We start from the raw sequence: 17,826 nt of genomic DNA, 5'->3' as shown, positions 1-17,826 counted from the left end.
TAGCCCAACAGAACGATTGAAGAATAATGGTATCAACATCCAACAGGACATCGAACTGGACACGCATCTAAATCATTTCTTTCCTTATGCCCATGACGTTTTGTCATATAATCTTACACTAACATGCACATATCAAAATACTCAGCACACACAGAGAACTAAAATATCTAGTGCAAAAAAATACTAGGAGAGCTAAACTGTTCCATGCAAAGGAAATATAATTTAAATATTTCTGTAAAATCCTTTTCTTATTGTAATTACGGAGTCTAGAACATTATAAATCTATTTCATGAAAATTGGACAAATATTATGCGTTTCACATGTTATAATTTATGATTTACATTTGCTAGCTTTTTTTTTTTTTTTTTTGTCGTGATAACTAAACCCGTGTTACCGCGAAACGTACACAGCGAATTTTGAGACATGTCAAAACACGTTAAGATGCCTAAATGCAGCTAATATATTATAGCGTCATACTTTAGATCTATCTTCGTATGATGATGTATGCAGGTCCTTTACATTTTTGCGACGCACATTTAGTAATGAAACTACAATCACTTGATAACTTCTTGTTTCTTTCAGTGTCTTGCCCACTGCTCTCTCTCTACCCGCGAGGCGCAATTCCAAGTTTGTATATAAGTGTGCGTAATTTGTGTATTCATCTGAACGTGGACAAATGAGAAAAAATACTTTTAGTTTACATCAGAAAAATATAAAGTAGAATTATTAATTTTGTTTGTATGAATTACACCCACAGTATTACAGTTTACCAGTTATTAGATACTCATTTTTTTTTTTTTTTTTAATTTTCCATTGAAACACTGTTTTTACATTAGAAATCTGTACCTTATTTCGGAAGACTGACTGAACTGTTCGAGACTCTTCCGACGAGTTCGTTAGAGTTTAAACCAAGAGGCGAGGGAAGCTTGATATATTAAGTAACTGCTAAAAATAACTTCGAAGGATCACAGACACTCCCATAAGGAACACAATTTTGTCCTCACTGGTTGAACTATTTCAATCGATGTCCAAAGCGAAGAATAGAACAGTGGCGTAGCGTTCAATTAGCTTAAATAATAATAATAATTATAACGTTTTTGTATCATTATAAAATGATGGAAAGTCTGTAGCAAGCAATTCTGTAGAATCGGCAGTTCATATTGTTCGAATTCTCATGTCAGTATTGGAAAATCTTCAGTTCCCTGCTGTATGAGATCGGCACCCAGCGATTGCAGTTTCACGTTATATGCACGATGTATTCCAAAACATCTAGCATTCGCTTTCACTTTCATCTTACGCACTAATCCAGGTGACCCATTCCTCGAACGTGTCGTCACCTGGGACGAAACATGGATGTCATACGTGAGGACATTAACCAAACGATAATCCATGCACTGGCAACATAGCGATTCGCCCATCAAGACCAAATTCAAACATTGTCTGCCCGAAAAGGGCTGTGACAGTTTTTTGTGACCTACAAAAAAAAAGTCTTCATCCTGTCCCAGGGGTACCTATCACTGATGAACAGTATTGTGATAACTGTGAAGGGCGATCCAGAACAAGGTGTGGAATGCTGAACGCAAGAATAACATTATTGCATTATAACGAACGTCCTCATACAGCAAGGCTAAAACGCTATTCCGCAGCAATACAGGGTGGTCCGGAAGTGGGCGTAGTTTCAACAGTATAGTGTTAGTTATGGTAGAATGTCTGTACACAGTTACCTTGACAACACCAGACAATGCTCTCTCAGATTTCATAAAGCAACAAGTGAGAAACACTCGATATCACACAACGCAGGAATTACGAACAGCTGTGGAACACGCCTTCACCCTCGTGACTCCGGAGTAGCTCTGCAAAACATCTGCGAGAACTTGGCGTAGAATTAAGCTGTGTTACGACTGGATAGTGATCATACCAATGTTTATGACTCTTTAAGACTTCAAGGTAACTGTGTACAAACATTCTACCATAACTAACATTATAGGGGAGAGAGGGGGGGGGGACATTGGTACGATTTTTACTTACCCGAGATTTCAAACCATATCGCCAGCTTGAGAAACGTGAATTTTTCCCTACTTAAACTGTGATTCCTTAGCTACATTTACAATGTACAATATTGTTTCTACTAATGTCCTACCTGGAGTAAATTATATTTTACGAAAGGTCTGCAATCTGTACCAATCTTCTCCATGTGGGGGCAGATTGGTACGAGCAAAGTGAAATATCACACAGACTTTCTGATAATAGAGATATTTCTGATAATAGAGATCTGATACCGTAATTTTTTTATTTTTCCATGAAATATTTTGAAATATAATATTCTATTAAACTTTCACAAACAAGTATTTTAACAATAGGTTTAAGGACCTACAGCAGCAAAAATGCAAAATAAAAACATGTTTCATAAAAATAATTTGAAGATTTGTCAGAATCTTTAGTAATTCAATAGATCTAGTTCAACCTGTTATATAAAAATAACAAATAAAATAAAAAGTCCAATGTTTGCTTGTGTTCTCATCAAAATTTAAAAGTTCTGCAAGCTATTTACAAAGATAAAAACGTACTATAAATAAGATTCTGTCTCTATAAGGAAAAATAGAAGTAAATAATCCAAGGGCTACCTAGTTTACAAAATTTTGAAATCTTTCATACCTCAACTACTAACTGGAAAAGATGTTATAATTTTGGTTCGAGCGTTCCCTTGTCTCCAAAGGAGGTGGAGCTTTGATATTATAAAGGTAACCAAGAAAGTTCTGTCGCTTTTTCACCCACAACCTTCGAACATTGATATGTCACCTAAGACGTACCTGCAAGATCAAAAATAGTCCCACCAGCATCGACGACCTTCTGCCAACGCTCTGGAAGGCCATGGATTCCATTGCGGTAGAACAGGTGGTAATCGGATGGTGCAATGTCCGGGGAGTATGGCGGATGCGGTAAAGTTCCCATAAAAGGCATAGAATGGTGTCCTGGATCATCCTAGCCATGTGGGGCTTAGCATTGTCCTGTAACAGGAGGACCCCTTTACGATTCAGATGTGCTGGCTCTAGAGTTTTGAGTTGTTCTTAAATACAAACCAACTGCTCACAGTACACAGTTGCATTGATGTTCTGACAAACTGGTAGAAGTTCCCGATGCACGATGCCACGAGCATTCCACCAAACACACAGGAGGACCTTCTTTTGGTGCAGTGCTGGTTTTGAACCGGTTCATAGGATGCTAATGACGACGGCGCCGTGGAGCTTCGTACAGGACCCACTTCTCATCATATGTCAACACCCTTCCAGAAATTTCTCCTTCCTCAGACAAGACAGCAAAGAAACACAGGTATCTGCTTGCGTTGCATTCTGGCTCGGATCCAATCGTGTGGAAGCCATGTAGTGCTTCCCAAGTTGATGGAGGTGCTGCCGAACGGTTTCTTCATTCACACGTCTTAGTTCCTCACATGTCTGGCCACTATTCGCCTTAATTGCTGCCTGAAGATCTTCATTTTGTACATGTGTTGGTCTTTTGGCACGTGGTGCGTCTTCCAGTGGTTCGTCACCGTTTTTAAACTTGTCAAACCGCCCTTGTACTGACCGCGTAGTCACGATACTCTCACAAAAGGCCTGGCATATCTTCTCCCCAGTTTTAACTCGTACACCATACTCACCATTAGGCCTCCCTGTGGAGGTCCCATGTTTACGGAGGCTGTCCTTAGGCAAGTTCACTGTGTAACTGACCTGCCACAATCAGATGTTGGGTATATCCACACCAACAACTGACCTTCGCTTTATCTCTATTTGCATTCAAGTTACGGTGTGAGGGACAATTGAACACAGACCTTCACAAAAAGCGACAGAACTTTCTTGGTTCCCTTTATAATATTAAAGTTTCAAGAACTTCCCCGATTAACTTTCAAATAGGTTGCTGAAAGTCGAATAAATATGACGCTTACTACACGCTGGCTTTTAGCGTCCATGTAAAAATATATATTGAGGTTCATTTTGTTAGACATGTGCCCATTAAAATCACTCGCATGTTAGACCTGGGGGTGAGAATCTTCACATTTTTGCTATCAAGGCTCCTAAATGGTTAATCAATTTTCCATTCGAAAGTTTGTGTACCTATCGGGTATACCTATAGTTCCGGAATGTCGGAAATATAATAATAGGAAACTTTTCCATATTATTTTGGTTAATTTATTTTTGATTTGATTACGGAAATCAAGCGATCACACATGAGATAGCCTATATTATTAGTAACTTTTTCTACTTGATGTTAATCACAACGAAAACTGTGATACATGGGAAATGCACAAAGAGTAGTCTACCCTTATAATTACAAATGGAAGGGGTAAATTGGTACAGAGCAGTGGGGGCACATTGGTCCGTACCAATCCACCCCACATGCATGTGTACTAATGTGCCCCAACCGAACTTCAGGATCATTAATTCCTATAACTGAAAAATTACTCCACGCAGGGCAATTGAACATAAATGAAATTATTTGTAAAGAATTACACTTTCATGCAACATCATAAGTTTTCAAAAATCCAGTGCTTATTACAAATATAAGCTTACAAAGACATAAGCATAAACTTACTTTTGCTCTAAGAAATCAAGTTCTTTTCTGCACAGAGAAAAGAACGCTGCGTCTAACCATCAACTGTGCCTCACGATGTTCGTTTGTCACCAATGTTGCCACCACCAAACTGTTGTCTATTTACCTCTTCAGTGGAAAAATATCCACCTCGTACCTATGTGCCCCGTGTACAAATACCCCTCTCTCCCCTACTGTTGAAACTAAAGGGGGGTACGCCCACTTTCGGACCGCCCAGTATAATTGGGGTGTATTCAATCATCCTCGCGCTCACTGACTTTCATTTGTCGAATGTTTCCACACCGCAGCTGAGTTGCACACGGTTGTGTTGTGACATTCTGGTTCCAGTCCTTGGAGGCAGACACAGGCATAGGAAAGCTGATGTCGCGTTACGATAAATGCTTCAACAAGAATGGTGAAACTTTTATACATTGAAAAGTAGATTATATATCACCTATATATAACTCTACATTATATTGCTAAAACCTTCAAAATAGGTTTGCAATCTACCTTAAACGTGACCGGTTTTGTGACGTAAAAGGCAGTTAGAAACTTCCGGAGGCATGTCGAACGGAGACCTCTTGTCTGGGTCGCAAACCCCAAACAATTCTCATACACGAAATTACTGAATGGCCTTAACATCCACCCAGTTCCTCCAAGAAGTAATTTAAATTAATGCAAGTCTTGGGGGCGTGGCTCAGAATTAATTAGAAACATGGGAGTAGAATTTCAAAGATAAAATTCAATAACACAGAAATAATTTAGAATAAGAATTTAATGAACTGATCTTCAATAACTGAATAATCACAGAGCATGGTATGGACTGGTATGACTTAAAGACTAGAGAAGACAATGCATAATCACTTACTTTTGGTAACGATGACGAGCAGAACCTCTGATGGACAGAATGAGGGAGTGACAAAACTAATTATGAATGATCTGACTCGCAGTGTTTCGACGTCAAAATAGAACTACTTCTACCCGGAAGAGAATCCGGTAGTATTTATATGATTTTTCCGTCATGTCAACATTCTTGCACATTCTTTCTGAGTCTTCCTAGTTCTAGAAGTCATAGCCGGTCATTTGCATTGTAGAAGTCAAGGCACTCTAAATTTTCCATTGGATTATGAATCCTAAAGAATATTCAAACTGCCTCCACTTCATACATTGCCTATTTTATACACATTTTAAAATTCAATTAAATATTTTGTTTCATTACACATTGTGGTACACAATAATATCATTTTCTTCTGATATTAGTCTTTCATTTTATAGTTAATCGGAATTTACTTTCTGGATGCGTCTTGTACTTTGCAATAATGAAAATGTAAAGCCTTCTTAAAAGCTGTTTCCGATACACTTTCGAACATGTTTCTATACGATTAAAAATAATAATTTCCAAAAGTGAACACACATATTAAGGACATATCCAATATTCTTTCTTTATATTGGATATGTCTATAAAATTCTTCACTGTGAATGGAAATGATATTCCCTATTGATGAACTAACAAAATAGAAATTATAAAGGTACTCATAAGCAATTAAAAATAATGTGCGTCTGTAGAACTATGGGGTTCCTCTTTGCTTTATGTCGTAGGCGTACCTTTTAAGGGAACGGGTATGCCAACCAAATGTAACCCAGTCTACACACAATTTTCTTTTTTCAGCATGTCATTTTTTCTACAGCCATGGGTAAAATGAAATGAAATCCACGATTATCCCCTTTAGGCTAAACGAAACGGATGATTGATAAAAGAGAATTTTTTGTGCTTTCCTACCACCAAAATACTGCATCTCTTAATGTGGAAAATAATATAACGGTATCGCTATTTAAATAATGATGTGAGTAATACGTTAAAATATTTTTGAAGTAAGTACAGAAGATTGAACCGTGTGTGTGTGTGTCCGATTTTAAAGCTTCACCCCTGCTCACAGAATCGACCGATCCAAAGATTCAAACACCAGGCAAAAATGGTCTCTACTATCGCGTAAGTTCGCGTATGTGTGCATCATAGCTCCTCAAGTGAGCCGGTTTAAAGACGGCTACGTCATAGCACTTTTCCACGCAAAGTTTTTCGTGACAAGATTTGAAAATAGTGCAGGAAAAACGGATGTGCACTGAGGTCAATGACCATCAAGAAATAATTAATCGACATAAAACACCATGATGTTCAGCCCAGTAAGCGGAGTAGAAAGCGACCGTGTAGTGTGGTGACTCCACCTGTAGCTCGAAGTTGCGCTGAATACCCCTGCAGGAAAACATTCATACACAACGTGTAATGGCAAGACGATTGCACGAGGAACAGTCAGCTCTGAACCGCAACTCATGTGGCAAATTAAAACTCCGAACAGTGTTTAAATGTCGTGGACACGTCCTTACTACGGCCTATCGGAGGAAAGAAAGACCCACTGCAGGCGCCTCTACAAGCGCCATCTATCCGGGGGAAAGTGGAAGTTTTGCCACACTAGATGAAATATGGATTTATCTATTAGACTGGCAAAATTCGAGCAGTAACGTACATCCTACGAGACGCAAAAACCCGTCGTGACTTCATCCGTCAGTGCAAAGTAAGTTTCTCGAAGGGATTTCTGGTTGTCGCGGGATACTGCTATGACGTCAAGTTAATGATTTGGCAGGTGCCTAAAACATGCAAAATCAACTCCGCATTTTATTATCAACATATTCTCACTCCAATTTATACAGAAGATCTGACCCGTTTATGTGCAAATGCAATAAATCAAGTAAGTGTGCATATGGGTAAGACCTCATTCCATACATCCCGTCATATATAGAGATTTCTGCAACATATGACAGCAGACGCCGTCATCCAGGCTATTCCCTTCCAGGACTTACCAGTAAAGTCACTTGATGCTACTCCCATGAAGTTTTGAGGCTTTTGACTATTGAAGAGAGTACTTGCATCTCATCGTTCACCACTGTCCATGGGCTCTGGAAAGCTTGCCAGGAGAAGTGGACCAATATTCCTGTTGCTGTATGTCAGCGGAGCCTCCTAAAATGGAAGGTACAGTGCAGAGCTACTGCCAATAAACATGCTGCTCATATCACTGGCAACCGATGGTGGTTCTGTTGTTTTTCTTAAGGTAGACGAGGCGTCAAAATCGGACGCACACAGACGTATCAACCTTACGTGTAACGAGTTACCAACACCCTAGCCGCACTCGAATAGATTCCCATGAGATCAGCTAATTCAAGCAGTGTTGAGTGTGGTCAGAGGAAAGATGGATGACAGTTTGTATTCACCAGATGGTTTTGGCATTGCGGCGTCCATCTAACGTCGTAAAATATTGGAGGACTATTTGAAATAAAAAGGTAACGAACTGCTATTTAGAAAGCCGCTGATAGACACTGGTCCTCTACGGGCTCTTGCACCAGTAAATTTGTTTTTAAAATATAACGAGTCCACTTTCATGAACTAACATGACTTTTGTTTTATTTTTTAAAGCATGAAGAGCAGAGACTTTCCCTGAAGGAAAACGGTCGTTCAGAATCTTCCAAGAATGAATTTCCGAAAGCTAATGTTTGTTTGTCAGAAATTTTATTAAAAGTTTTAGTTTCCCAAGTTAATAAGATTATCGCAACAGTAAATGTTTTATCATGAAATTATTGGTTTTTTATAGGATTTTTCTAAGTTCTGAATTAGAAGTAAAATGCAATACAATTGATCTATGAATATCACTCGTCACTCTGATCCTTTCCGGAAGTGTAGGTGAGAGACGACCATTTATCGTAGACTGCTCCTAGTGATCGAAATCTCGTGCGGCGGAGTGTCATTCGAGTATTAAGTAAGATGGTAGGCGTGTTAGCTGATTCTATACGTGTAATTCGATTTCTGTGGGTCCAGGACAAATCTACTGAGGAAGTGCACAAGGAAATTACACCTATTTACGGTATCAAATGTTTTCTAAAAATGCCGGTTACAACTGGGTGGAACATTTCAGGCATGGTCGAACCGACATCAATAATAGAAATGGTCCCCATCGCTCAACAGAATTTCAGTAACGGTACCCTAAGTAAAGATGTCTGATTATGGACTACGTAGCTTTATAGTTGAATTGCTTACATGAAAGCGCACAGCCCTGTGCATGACAAACTGAATTTTCACAGTGATGATTACCGTCTTTTGGGACAGTCAAGGCATCCTATTTGTGGAATTTCTGCCCTCGGATCACAATTACTGCAGCCACGTACTGTCGAACCCTAACGAAGTTAGGACCATCCATTCGCAGGAACCGTTCAGGTGCTTTGAGAGTTTGAGTTCTCCCGTTGGATGACAACACTTGTCCATACACTGCCAATACCACACTGGCTCACATACTGTCCTTAGGTTGAATACGACAACAATATCCGCCATGGAGCCCGGATTTGGTACTATCGAACTTTCATCTCTTAGAACCACTGAAGAATCACATGGGTGGTAATGGTTTCAGGATATAGCAGAGCTGGCTACTATACTGATCACGAACACCTTTCACTGTTGGCTTTGAGGAACTTGTGAAACGCTGAGACAAATGCCTAAATGTACACGATGATTATGTGGAGAAATAACCCCAATTTAATCAGGTAACTTTTTACACTTTCTTTCTGTACCATTTGGTGATCTGACTTACTCTCGTAGTTTCTACGACGAATAATTTTTCTTTACTATCAAATTAAGTCGAGATACCTTATGTTGGTTTAGGAGGTACAGTATGTGAAAAATATGGGAGAGTACTCCAACCAAGACGCTGCATAGCTACCTAAGGTTATTTAGTGTAAAAGAACAATCATATCACCTTTTTCAATCTGAGAGTACTGTCACAATGAACGCAAATGGAAAAAAATTAAAATGTTGCTTCGGCTTAGGCACAAAATATGTGAACTGTAACGTATTTTCCAGCCAGTTAATTAAGAAAATGTCTAAAAATCTTTTTTCCATTTAATTTCTGGAAGGTTTAGAGTACCGTATTTGTAGTCCATTATACTTTAGGTCTAGAATGGAAGAAAGTAGAAACGCTTTCAAAGTCTTGACTGGTAGACCCATAGGAAAACGACCATTAGGAAGACCTAGGCGCAGATGGGAGGACAATATTAAGATGGATCTCGCAGAGATAGGAATACAAAGTAGAAACTGGTTGCAATTAGCTAAGGATAGAAGTCAGTGGAGAGCTTTTGTGAACGCGGCACTGAACCTCCGGGTTCCATAGGCCATAGAGTTAGTTAGTTTATACTTTAGGTCACCCTGATCCATTACTTTTCCGTGAGGTAACGTAATGGACCATGTTAAAAATAACTTACCTAAAACTGTCTGAAAGAAATGTACTCCGCAGAATACGCTTCTTGCAAACATGTGGTATTATAAACTCAACTGCTATGAACTTATGACTCATCCAGGTATTTAAAACAGATAGTAACTAGGAAATGTATGTAATCATCAAAAACAAAGTACAGGAATATACTTTGCCTGGTTTTATTGAAAAATAATTAATAACAGGCACATTATTAAAAAATTGTCCTTCTGATCTTATCTTTTTGGTGTCTGTATTTTCCAAAGGAACTAAAACGAAACGAACCAAAGGTAAAAAGAACTTTCAACTTATTAGACAGTACCAAACTAACATTTATATGTGTTAAGAATTGCCCCTTAATTATTTTATTCTCGTACTGAGCAGTATTATTGTCATGTGTACATTCCTTTCCTCGTACGTAAACTACAAAACATTTACATAGGTAATGAAAATAATAAAACAGTTCACATACACACACACAAATTACATTAACGAAGTGAAAGTACATTTAGCTATCACTAACAAATGAACACACATATGTGAAATTGAATCTATACAAATGACAAATTTATTCTTCAACTGTCAAATGTAAGTTCTTTCATCTTATAAAAGAACTTGTAAATACACCATTTTGGCATAGTGATCGTCTAAACATTACAAATACGCACAGAAACTAACTAGCTAACAACTAAGCAACAAAGGGAAAATTAACTCGTAGCAATTTCCTTAATATAACAACAAAATAAAGTTGACGATGTGTCTTTTAATATGCACAAGAGCTCTGTTGTATTTAACTGTATAAACTACTCCACTTACTGACATTCGGCACATTACATTCCAACCACTGCTTACATTTCATTTCATAGTTTTATTATGTATATTTTATATACATATTTACAAACACTTTATCATATACATATTGAAACCTAACATAAATGAAATTTCATTCCTATTGGCCACAATGAGATTGCTCTTTATATATATATATATATATATATATATAATTAGCCAACAGACATTTTATCCAAGTTGTTTTTGAATTACTTATGTATGAAAATATATAAACTGAAAATTTCTAGCTCGATTTCATGATGTACGGCTGATTAATGTACAATACACATCGTGATAATTTATATAAACGATTTGAAATAAAACTTATACAATAAATCGATATTCAGTTTTTCACCTCTCAGAGTATTTCCAGATAAAAAAAAAAAGTACTTGTAACTCATCACAGGATTTAAAATGCACTGGAGACAAAATTAAGAGGTTTGATTGTAACAAAATCATATAAACATGTTTATACAATTTGACAACTATTTTTGGTTCGAGATCCGAAAACACAGAAATAATCTTATTTAAAAATCTAAATGCTTTCGTAAAAAAACAACAAGTAAAAGTTCAAAATCATTATGTACTAATTAATACTTTTATTAAACAATTAATAATTTGGTCAAATACGACATTCATACGCATATACACATACATCTATACAGTATTTTGAACACTATATATTAGTTTTGATATTTACTGAGAGGAATAGTTTCTATCGAGAAACACTACAATAGTTACATGTTTGTAACAAATAAACATAACTATTGATCGTTTACATATGATTTGACAGCTAGAAAACCCATACGAAGAGCAAGTCTAACTATATTTATTCAAATAAGGATTAATGAGTAACTAATGGACCTTGTTTGTTTACTAGGTTCAGAATGCATACACCATTTACATATTTCATTAGAAAACATCTCCGTTAAATCTCGTTGTTGCGAAACTCGCGGAGAATCAATATAACATAATATGAATAACGTACTTCATAATTCTAGTCACGAAAGTTTTGGTAAACAAGAAACAACACATTACAAATTGTACTTCTGTGTATACCTTCCGTAGTGAAAAACAGTCGATATATATATATATATATATATATGGATATCTTATATCCATATGGATATCTTATGTAAAATAAAATATTTGAGGCTAACAGAAAAAACTGAATTAAAAAAATAGAAATAATAAAAAAAAATAAAATGATGAAATGATAGGGAACGAAACATGACAGCAAAAATAAGAAAAAAATAAAAGTATGAGAGAAACAATATAGTGCAGTATGTATTATAGACTGTTAAAACCAAAAGAGCGGGTACCTGATAGGATTGTGTCTTCCCACCGCCATCCGAAGGACATAGACAAGTCTGAATGAAGAATTTTTCTATTTTACGGAAGGTGTAATTTAATGCAGTCCTACGATGGATTGTGTTCTGGGTCAGATAAATAAGGTCTTTGGGTGCTCATGCGTTTCGGTGTTCGTTGATGCGGATTAAAAGAGGAGTTAAGTGAGTTTTGCCAACATGAAGGTTGGGCAGTGGTTGCATTTAAGGACGCAAATGGGATTGGAAAATCAGGATAACAGATACTACCGAAATAATTAGGAAGTTTCTATTATCTTTGTGATGGGATGTTACAACTCACGAACAAAGAACAGCTTTTGCATCTGTTTCTCGCATTGGTAGATGTGTAGGGTGCTTTAAGTGGCTAATTCTTCTTAATGAGGGTGTGAGAATTTTCGGTAAACGATTTTTGGTAGGATCGGGAAAGCCTTTTCTGGTTTTGAATTAGATGGTAAGTATAGGATAAACAAGATTTATTATTTACTGTACGGAATGGAGACTGAAATGGTATTGAATTAAGAAAGGTTGGAACGGATGACAGAATCTTAAGGTAATTGTGAGCGATTTGAAAGAAAAGGTTCGGGTTTCCCAAATGGTCAAGGCTTAACGTAGGAAGCATTTGACGTGCTGAGATTAGGCGTCTCTTGTTAGTTTTTAGTGGAGATATTGCACACTATTAGTAGGTTTGTTGTGAAGGTCAATCTCGAAAAGTTCCCGTCGGGGAAAATGGCAGTGTCATTGGAAAATTATTAGGTGAAATTTGACTGGACATTTGCTATTAGGGTCTGTAAGAATAGTTCCAGTGCTGGTTGCTATGGGTCTACTATGATATTAAAATCAAACTTTTCGAATTTAAAGTTGTTCACAATTAGGACAAACTAAGATGTTTGGGGTAGAAATTAAACGCTGAACTTTATATACAAAGACGAAACGAAAGAAGGAATGATAAAGGAAGGTAGATATAAAGTTTTTTTTAACACTATATACATGGTATCTTCACTATCTTCTCTTGCATTGTATTTTGATGTCCCTTTGTTTTTGGAAGTGTTCCCCTTGCCTTAAGAGTTTAATAATTTCGACTTAAAGCGGAAATATTGATGAATATATCGATGATGTGAATTCAAGTTATAAAGAAGCTACCAATATCAGTATTTAACACCGATTTTGTAGTTTTAACGTAGAGAGTACTCTTATGCTCCATTTACTCTCTCAAGTATTTAGATAAACCTGAAACTGGAGATGGCTGTGTTTGATATCCCTTGTATGTTCTTGATTCTAAGGCATCCCTTACGTGTTCTTGATTCTAACATGTATAGTCTTTTAACCTAAAGTAATTTCTCAATACCAGGGATGTCTGTAAAGAGAAAATAAAAATTTTAGTATCTTGGGTACCAAAATTTTCACTTTGAGGATTACCAGGCACGTTATTCGTATGTCATATTCTTTCTAAGAAATCTGTACTCAGTATTATATGAAAGTAAAATGTTAATGAATGTTGATGAAGTCTGTATTTATTTTAGATCTGAAGTTCGTTAGTAACCTACTATACAGATATTTATATATTTTAATGCAAGAATGCATGAACAACTATTTACATACTGCACACAAGGAATACTTTTTATTTTGCATAACAGAACTTACTGTCTTAAGTAACATCATAATGCTAAAGGTTTCAAAAAGAGAGATGTTTTCATAAATTATATCTTCACAGATGATATCGCAAAACCATCCTCAACTAATGTACGATCAGAAAAGAGATACGTATGTCTCTCGTCACGATGCTACAGGGAAAGGTATAACTTTGCTACACCAAATATTTAATTTGATCCCGGTTGTATTAGTTTCCCTAGCGGATTAGATTAGAGCGTAAAGAATGTCATTTAAAATGAGATTAAATATTGTAACTATTTCAAATTGCACTGCTTACAACTGTTACATATATCCTTAGCATAGTTGTAGGAGTGTTCGCTACAAAATCACAAAAGGTTAATAACACTAGGAGTGTCATAAGAAACATATACTTAACACGTTCAGTCTCTTTGAATTATAAAACTTTAATTTTGTATTTAGTTAAGAGTTCTGTGCGCTTACTTAACTTCAATGTTTACGAAGAAATTTATTAAAGAGTGCTACTAATAACAAACAAATAAACAAAGCGACAGAGAGAAAATGCTCTGTGAATTAGGAACCATCATCAACACATACATTTAATTTATCAATAAACATAAAATCGTTGAGAAAACAGACTATTCTTGCTTCAATTGCTTTTCCAATGTACACGAGAATCAAATGATACTTTTACATTTTAATATTATTTTCATTCATTTTCTAATGTTTAGAAATAACATCATGTCAATTGTCATGTGTGTCATCATTGCAACACTTGTTAAATTGATCATTTACTGTTTACTTGTTCCTCGCAGTATGCAAGCTAAATTAAATGAACAATGACAATACGACAGATCAATAATAATCATGATTTTTTTTTTTTTTTTTTTTTTGTACTAGGCTATATACAAATTTCCATTCGTTACCCTAAAACGATAAACACAATGCCAAGTAAAGAATAAGACCTTATTAGTAGTACAATTACGGAATCGCTGTTTGACGATGCTAACCTGGTACTTTCAGAATGTTTCTGAAAATTACACGTTCAGTTCCCAGTACATTTTATGTATCTCCTAGTACTTTTTTTTCTTCTGTAAACTTCGTAACAAAATGACCAATCTGACAAGAACTTAAAGCAGAGAAAATGCAATTTTTCTGTATAGTACCGGAAATTATCTAATTGGTACCAATCTGTTGTAAAGTTATTGACAATGAAACATCCAGGGATATTTACAACTTTAATATTTATGTGATCAGTTAAATTATCCTTGAAGTTTCTTCATATATTTCGAATTTTGCAATTATAATAATGGAAGAGAGAGAAAATGTAAGCTTTTTTAATTGTTTAAAATGTTGTGTGCTTTCTTCAACATTATTCCTGTGTGTGCATGATCTCTTTACATAACAAATGCCATCGATTCATTATGACAATTGAAATCATTTATGAAAAGGTCAGCAAGTATCTCTTAGTTAAAAATACAATATTAAATGTTCATAGAAATTTCGCATGATGCTCGGAGCTCTTGCATTTTAGTGCCCTAACTAATATGACTGCAGTTACGAAATGTAATTTTTAAATTATCACAGATAACTGATATTTCTATGTACTAAAATTTGCAATAATGAATTTCATAAACTAGACAAACTCTTGGGAGTGATAAATGCAATACATTGTTTGATAGAAACATAATTTATCAATTCATTTTTCTATTAAGCGCAATTACACGTACTGTGTTATATTTATTTCAAATGCTTTTTGTCACTGATTATCTACTGTTTCAAGTATGATACGTCATAAAGTATGTGAAAAAAATCAACTCTAATAGTTCTGTACTGGAAGATCAAAATATTATTGAATTATATAATCATCTTTAATTATCTATAACAAACAGATACTTACACCAATAATTTCATTTAAATTTTAAAGAACTTGGAACTTAAAATTATATATCTATTCAAGCTGTTTTAGCAAATGCTACTTTCCACTGTTGGAAAAATATTAGATTACGCATATAACTTTCCACGATGACCATGGTCAAGATTATCTGAAGGTATTCAAGTTTGATATTTATCTAAATACTTCTAATAAAAACTGAACAAGTAACATTTTATTTATAATGTATTGGATACAATATTATTCCAAGAAATCAATGTTCTTATGTATACAAAATTAAAAAATATATATATATATAGTTATTCATCAAGACTATGTAATTACTATCTATAACTAACATTATCAATATAGCTGTTCCCTGCCTTTTCACTAGCAAAGACAGTGGTCAGTGGCTGCAAATTTCTAATGGAAACTTCAAACTAATGCAAGCGTAATAGAATACTCTTAATTAACTGAGGTTTAAGGAATAAGATAACTAATAATTGAGTTCTTTAAAATTTGTAGTGGAAATCAATTATATACAGTATATAATAACTTGTCGATATATAACAATTACTTAACACAAATTGTGAAAAGGTGTACTACAAGCTTTCGCTAATCGCTTAATCCGATAAGAGGAGGAGGAAAACAAATCAGAAAAGCTGTAAATTGTGCACTTAGATGCCAAATTGGAATTATGACATTCTAATATGGTGCGCAAGTGAACGTCTCAGAACTACTTTCCTGGTCTTTCTCTTTTCTCCTTACCCGATCTGATGAAAGAGTAGCGAAAGTGCTTATAGTCATGCCTATTTTAGTGGCGTGTTAATATATTTTCCACTATTCTTCGGGAATTCATTATATAACATTAATATCTATTTATATGATTGTATAGAACACTACACACTCACAGCGTACTATTTATGACCCACCAAAAGCAGACAGAAATCAAAACAATGCTGTGTCTAGGTTTCGTAAATAATCGTATGAGAATTCCAAATCTTTTTAAATGTTTCCTGGTGGCATTAATTCATAATCCGTTCGATTACGTTATAATAAAAATTTTTCTTATGACAATAGTACTGGTGATGAATTTGAGCAATAACAGCAGTTGAATGCTATAGGATTACGTAGCATTTTGTTGGTCTGACTTAAAAAGATCGCACAATCCAATCTCACCTTGTTCATCCATCAAAGAAATTCTGATTTTTTCAGGTAATCTGATAGGTGGAAGGTCCGCAATGCATATCTCCTTCTTAAATAATTGTCCAATATTTCTTCCAATTAACTGAAAAGAATAATCATCATGTTAATTCACACAACAAATAAATCACATCTATGTATTAAGAGCGCAGTACTAATTGTTTAGGCTTCACCTTTCACTATTACATTTTTAGGTCAGTCATTGAAATTATTGTATGCCCGATTTTGAAATGCGTTTATGCTTGACCTTGAAAGCTGTTATTCGTTAGTTAAAAATAAATAAATAAATAACACTTGGCATGCTTCATTTGATACGACAGACCAATATTAAATCCCTTAACATGCTTCATATCTCGAGGAGAGGACAGGACTAACAATGGGTGGCAGTTTCATTATTTACATATTAATACTTATGGTCCAAAATTTATTAAAGATACCTCTCCGTGTCTCCCTGGTGATACTGTGATAAAAAAATCTATCAATATTGGAATCTGTGGATTCCAGTTTTCACGTAACCTTTCAAGAACTGAACCACCGAAGAAAGCAGTCACGGCCTTCGACAGTGAAGTTTTTATTGGTAATAATTATCCCTCTACCATGGACCAAGTCACATTTTTTTTCGCTCTCGTACCATACACATTTTGTTGGGTTTCCTGTAATTCTTATACTAAAAAAATGTCTTTTATTAATGGTGAAGCAAGCTTTCAGATTAATTCAAGAAAAATGTGTTACAAAGCTCGCAGCCAAGAGCAAACTTTGTTTCCCACTAATGGTAGATAGCAACAATGCTCCGCTGATGCTCTCGAGAATCGATTCCTGGTGGGAAATCCTTGAAATTTGAACGCATTACAGTGGTTTGGATTCCATCAACAGCTGTAGGCCCATGTTGCATATAGCTTTAGTGCTACCAAGGAAAGCTGAACTCCAACTAACAGCACCTTAGATCCAGAATCTCTGTTTTACATGTCACGGTTATGCTGTGTAGACTAAAGAAGATTGTGATGATGACAATGAATGAAGAAAGTGGAAGAACCCCGTGAAAATTCATGCACACGGTGTTTGTCTTCCACAAAGCCCACCGGGCTAGGATCGA

At 35.6% G+C, this 17,826-nt stretch overlaps 2 protein-coding genes across 7 annotated transcripts in view; one reads left to right on the top strand and one right to left on the bottom strand.

Moving 5' to 3' along the window:
* LOC145680891 (NAD-dependent protein deacetylase sirtuin-3, mitochondrial-like) overlaps nucleotides 1-17,826 on the top strand; it is a 287,622-nt gene that overhangs the window by 199,883 nt on the left and 69,913 nt on the right. The window lies entirely within an intron of this gene.
* Ranbp21 (exportin-5-like protein Ranbp21) overlaps nucleotides 10,039-17,826 on the bottom strand; it is a 116,777-nt gene continuing 108,989 nt past the window's right edge. For 4 of the 5 annotated variants that reach the window (XM_081752041.1, XM_081752044.1, XM_081752042.1 and 1 more), the window contains exon 11: nucleotides 10,039-16,818. In XM_081752041.1, coding sequence (XP_081608167.1) covers nucleotides 16,657-16,818 — 162 coding nt within the window. In that variant the 3' untranslated portion in view covers nucleotides 10,039-16,656. The remainder of the gene's footprint in view (nucleotides 16,819-17,826) is intronic. The other variant, XM_081752045.1, reaches the window with a different exon arrangement.

This window comes from Thermobia domestica, chromosome 3, assembly GCF_964235325.1.
Source record: "Thermobia domestica chromosome 3, izTheDome1.hap1.1, whole genome shotgun sequence".
Taxonomy (NCBI): Eukaryota; Metazoa; Arthropoda; class Insecta; order Zygentoma; family Lepismatidae; genus Thermobia; species Thermobia domestica.
Note: the sequence above shows the minus strand (reverse complement) of the source record. Positions and strands in the feature narration are given on the sequence as shown.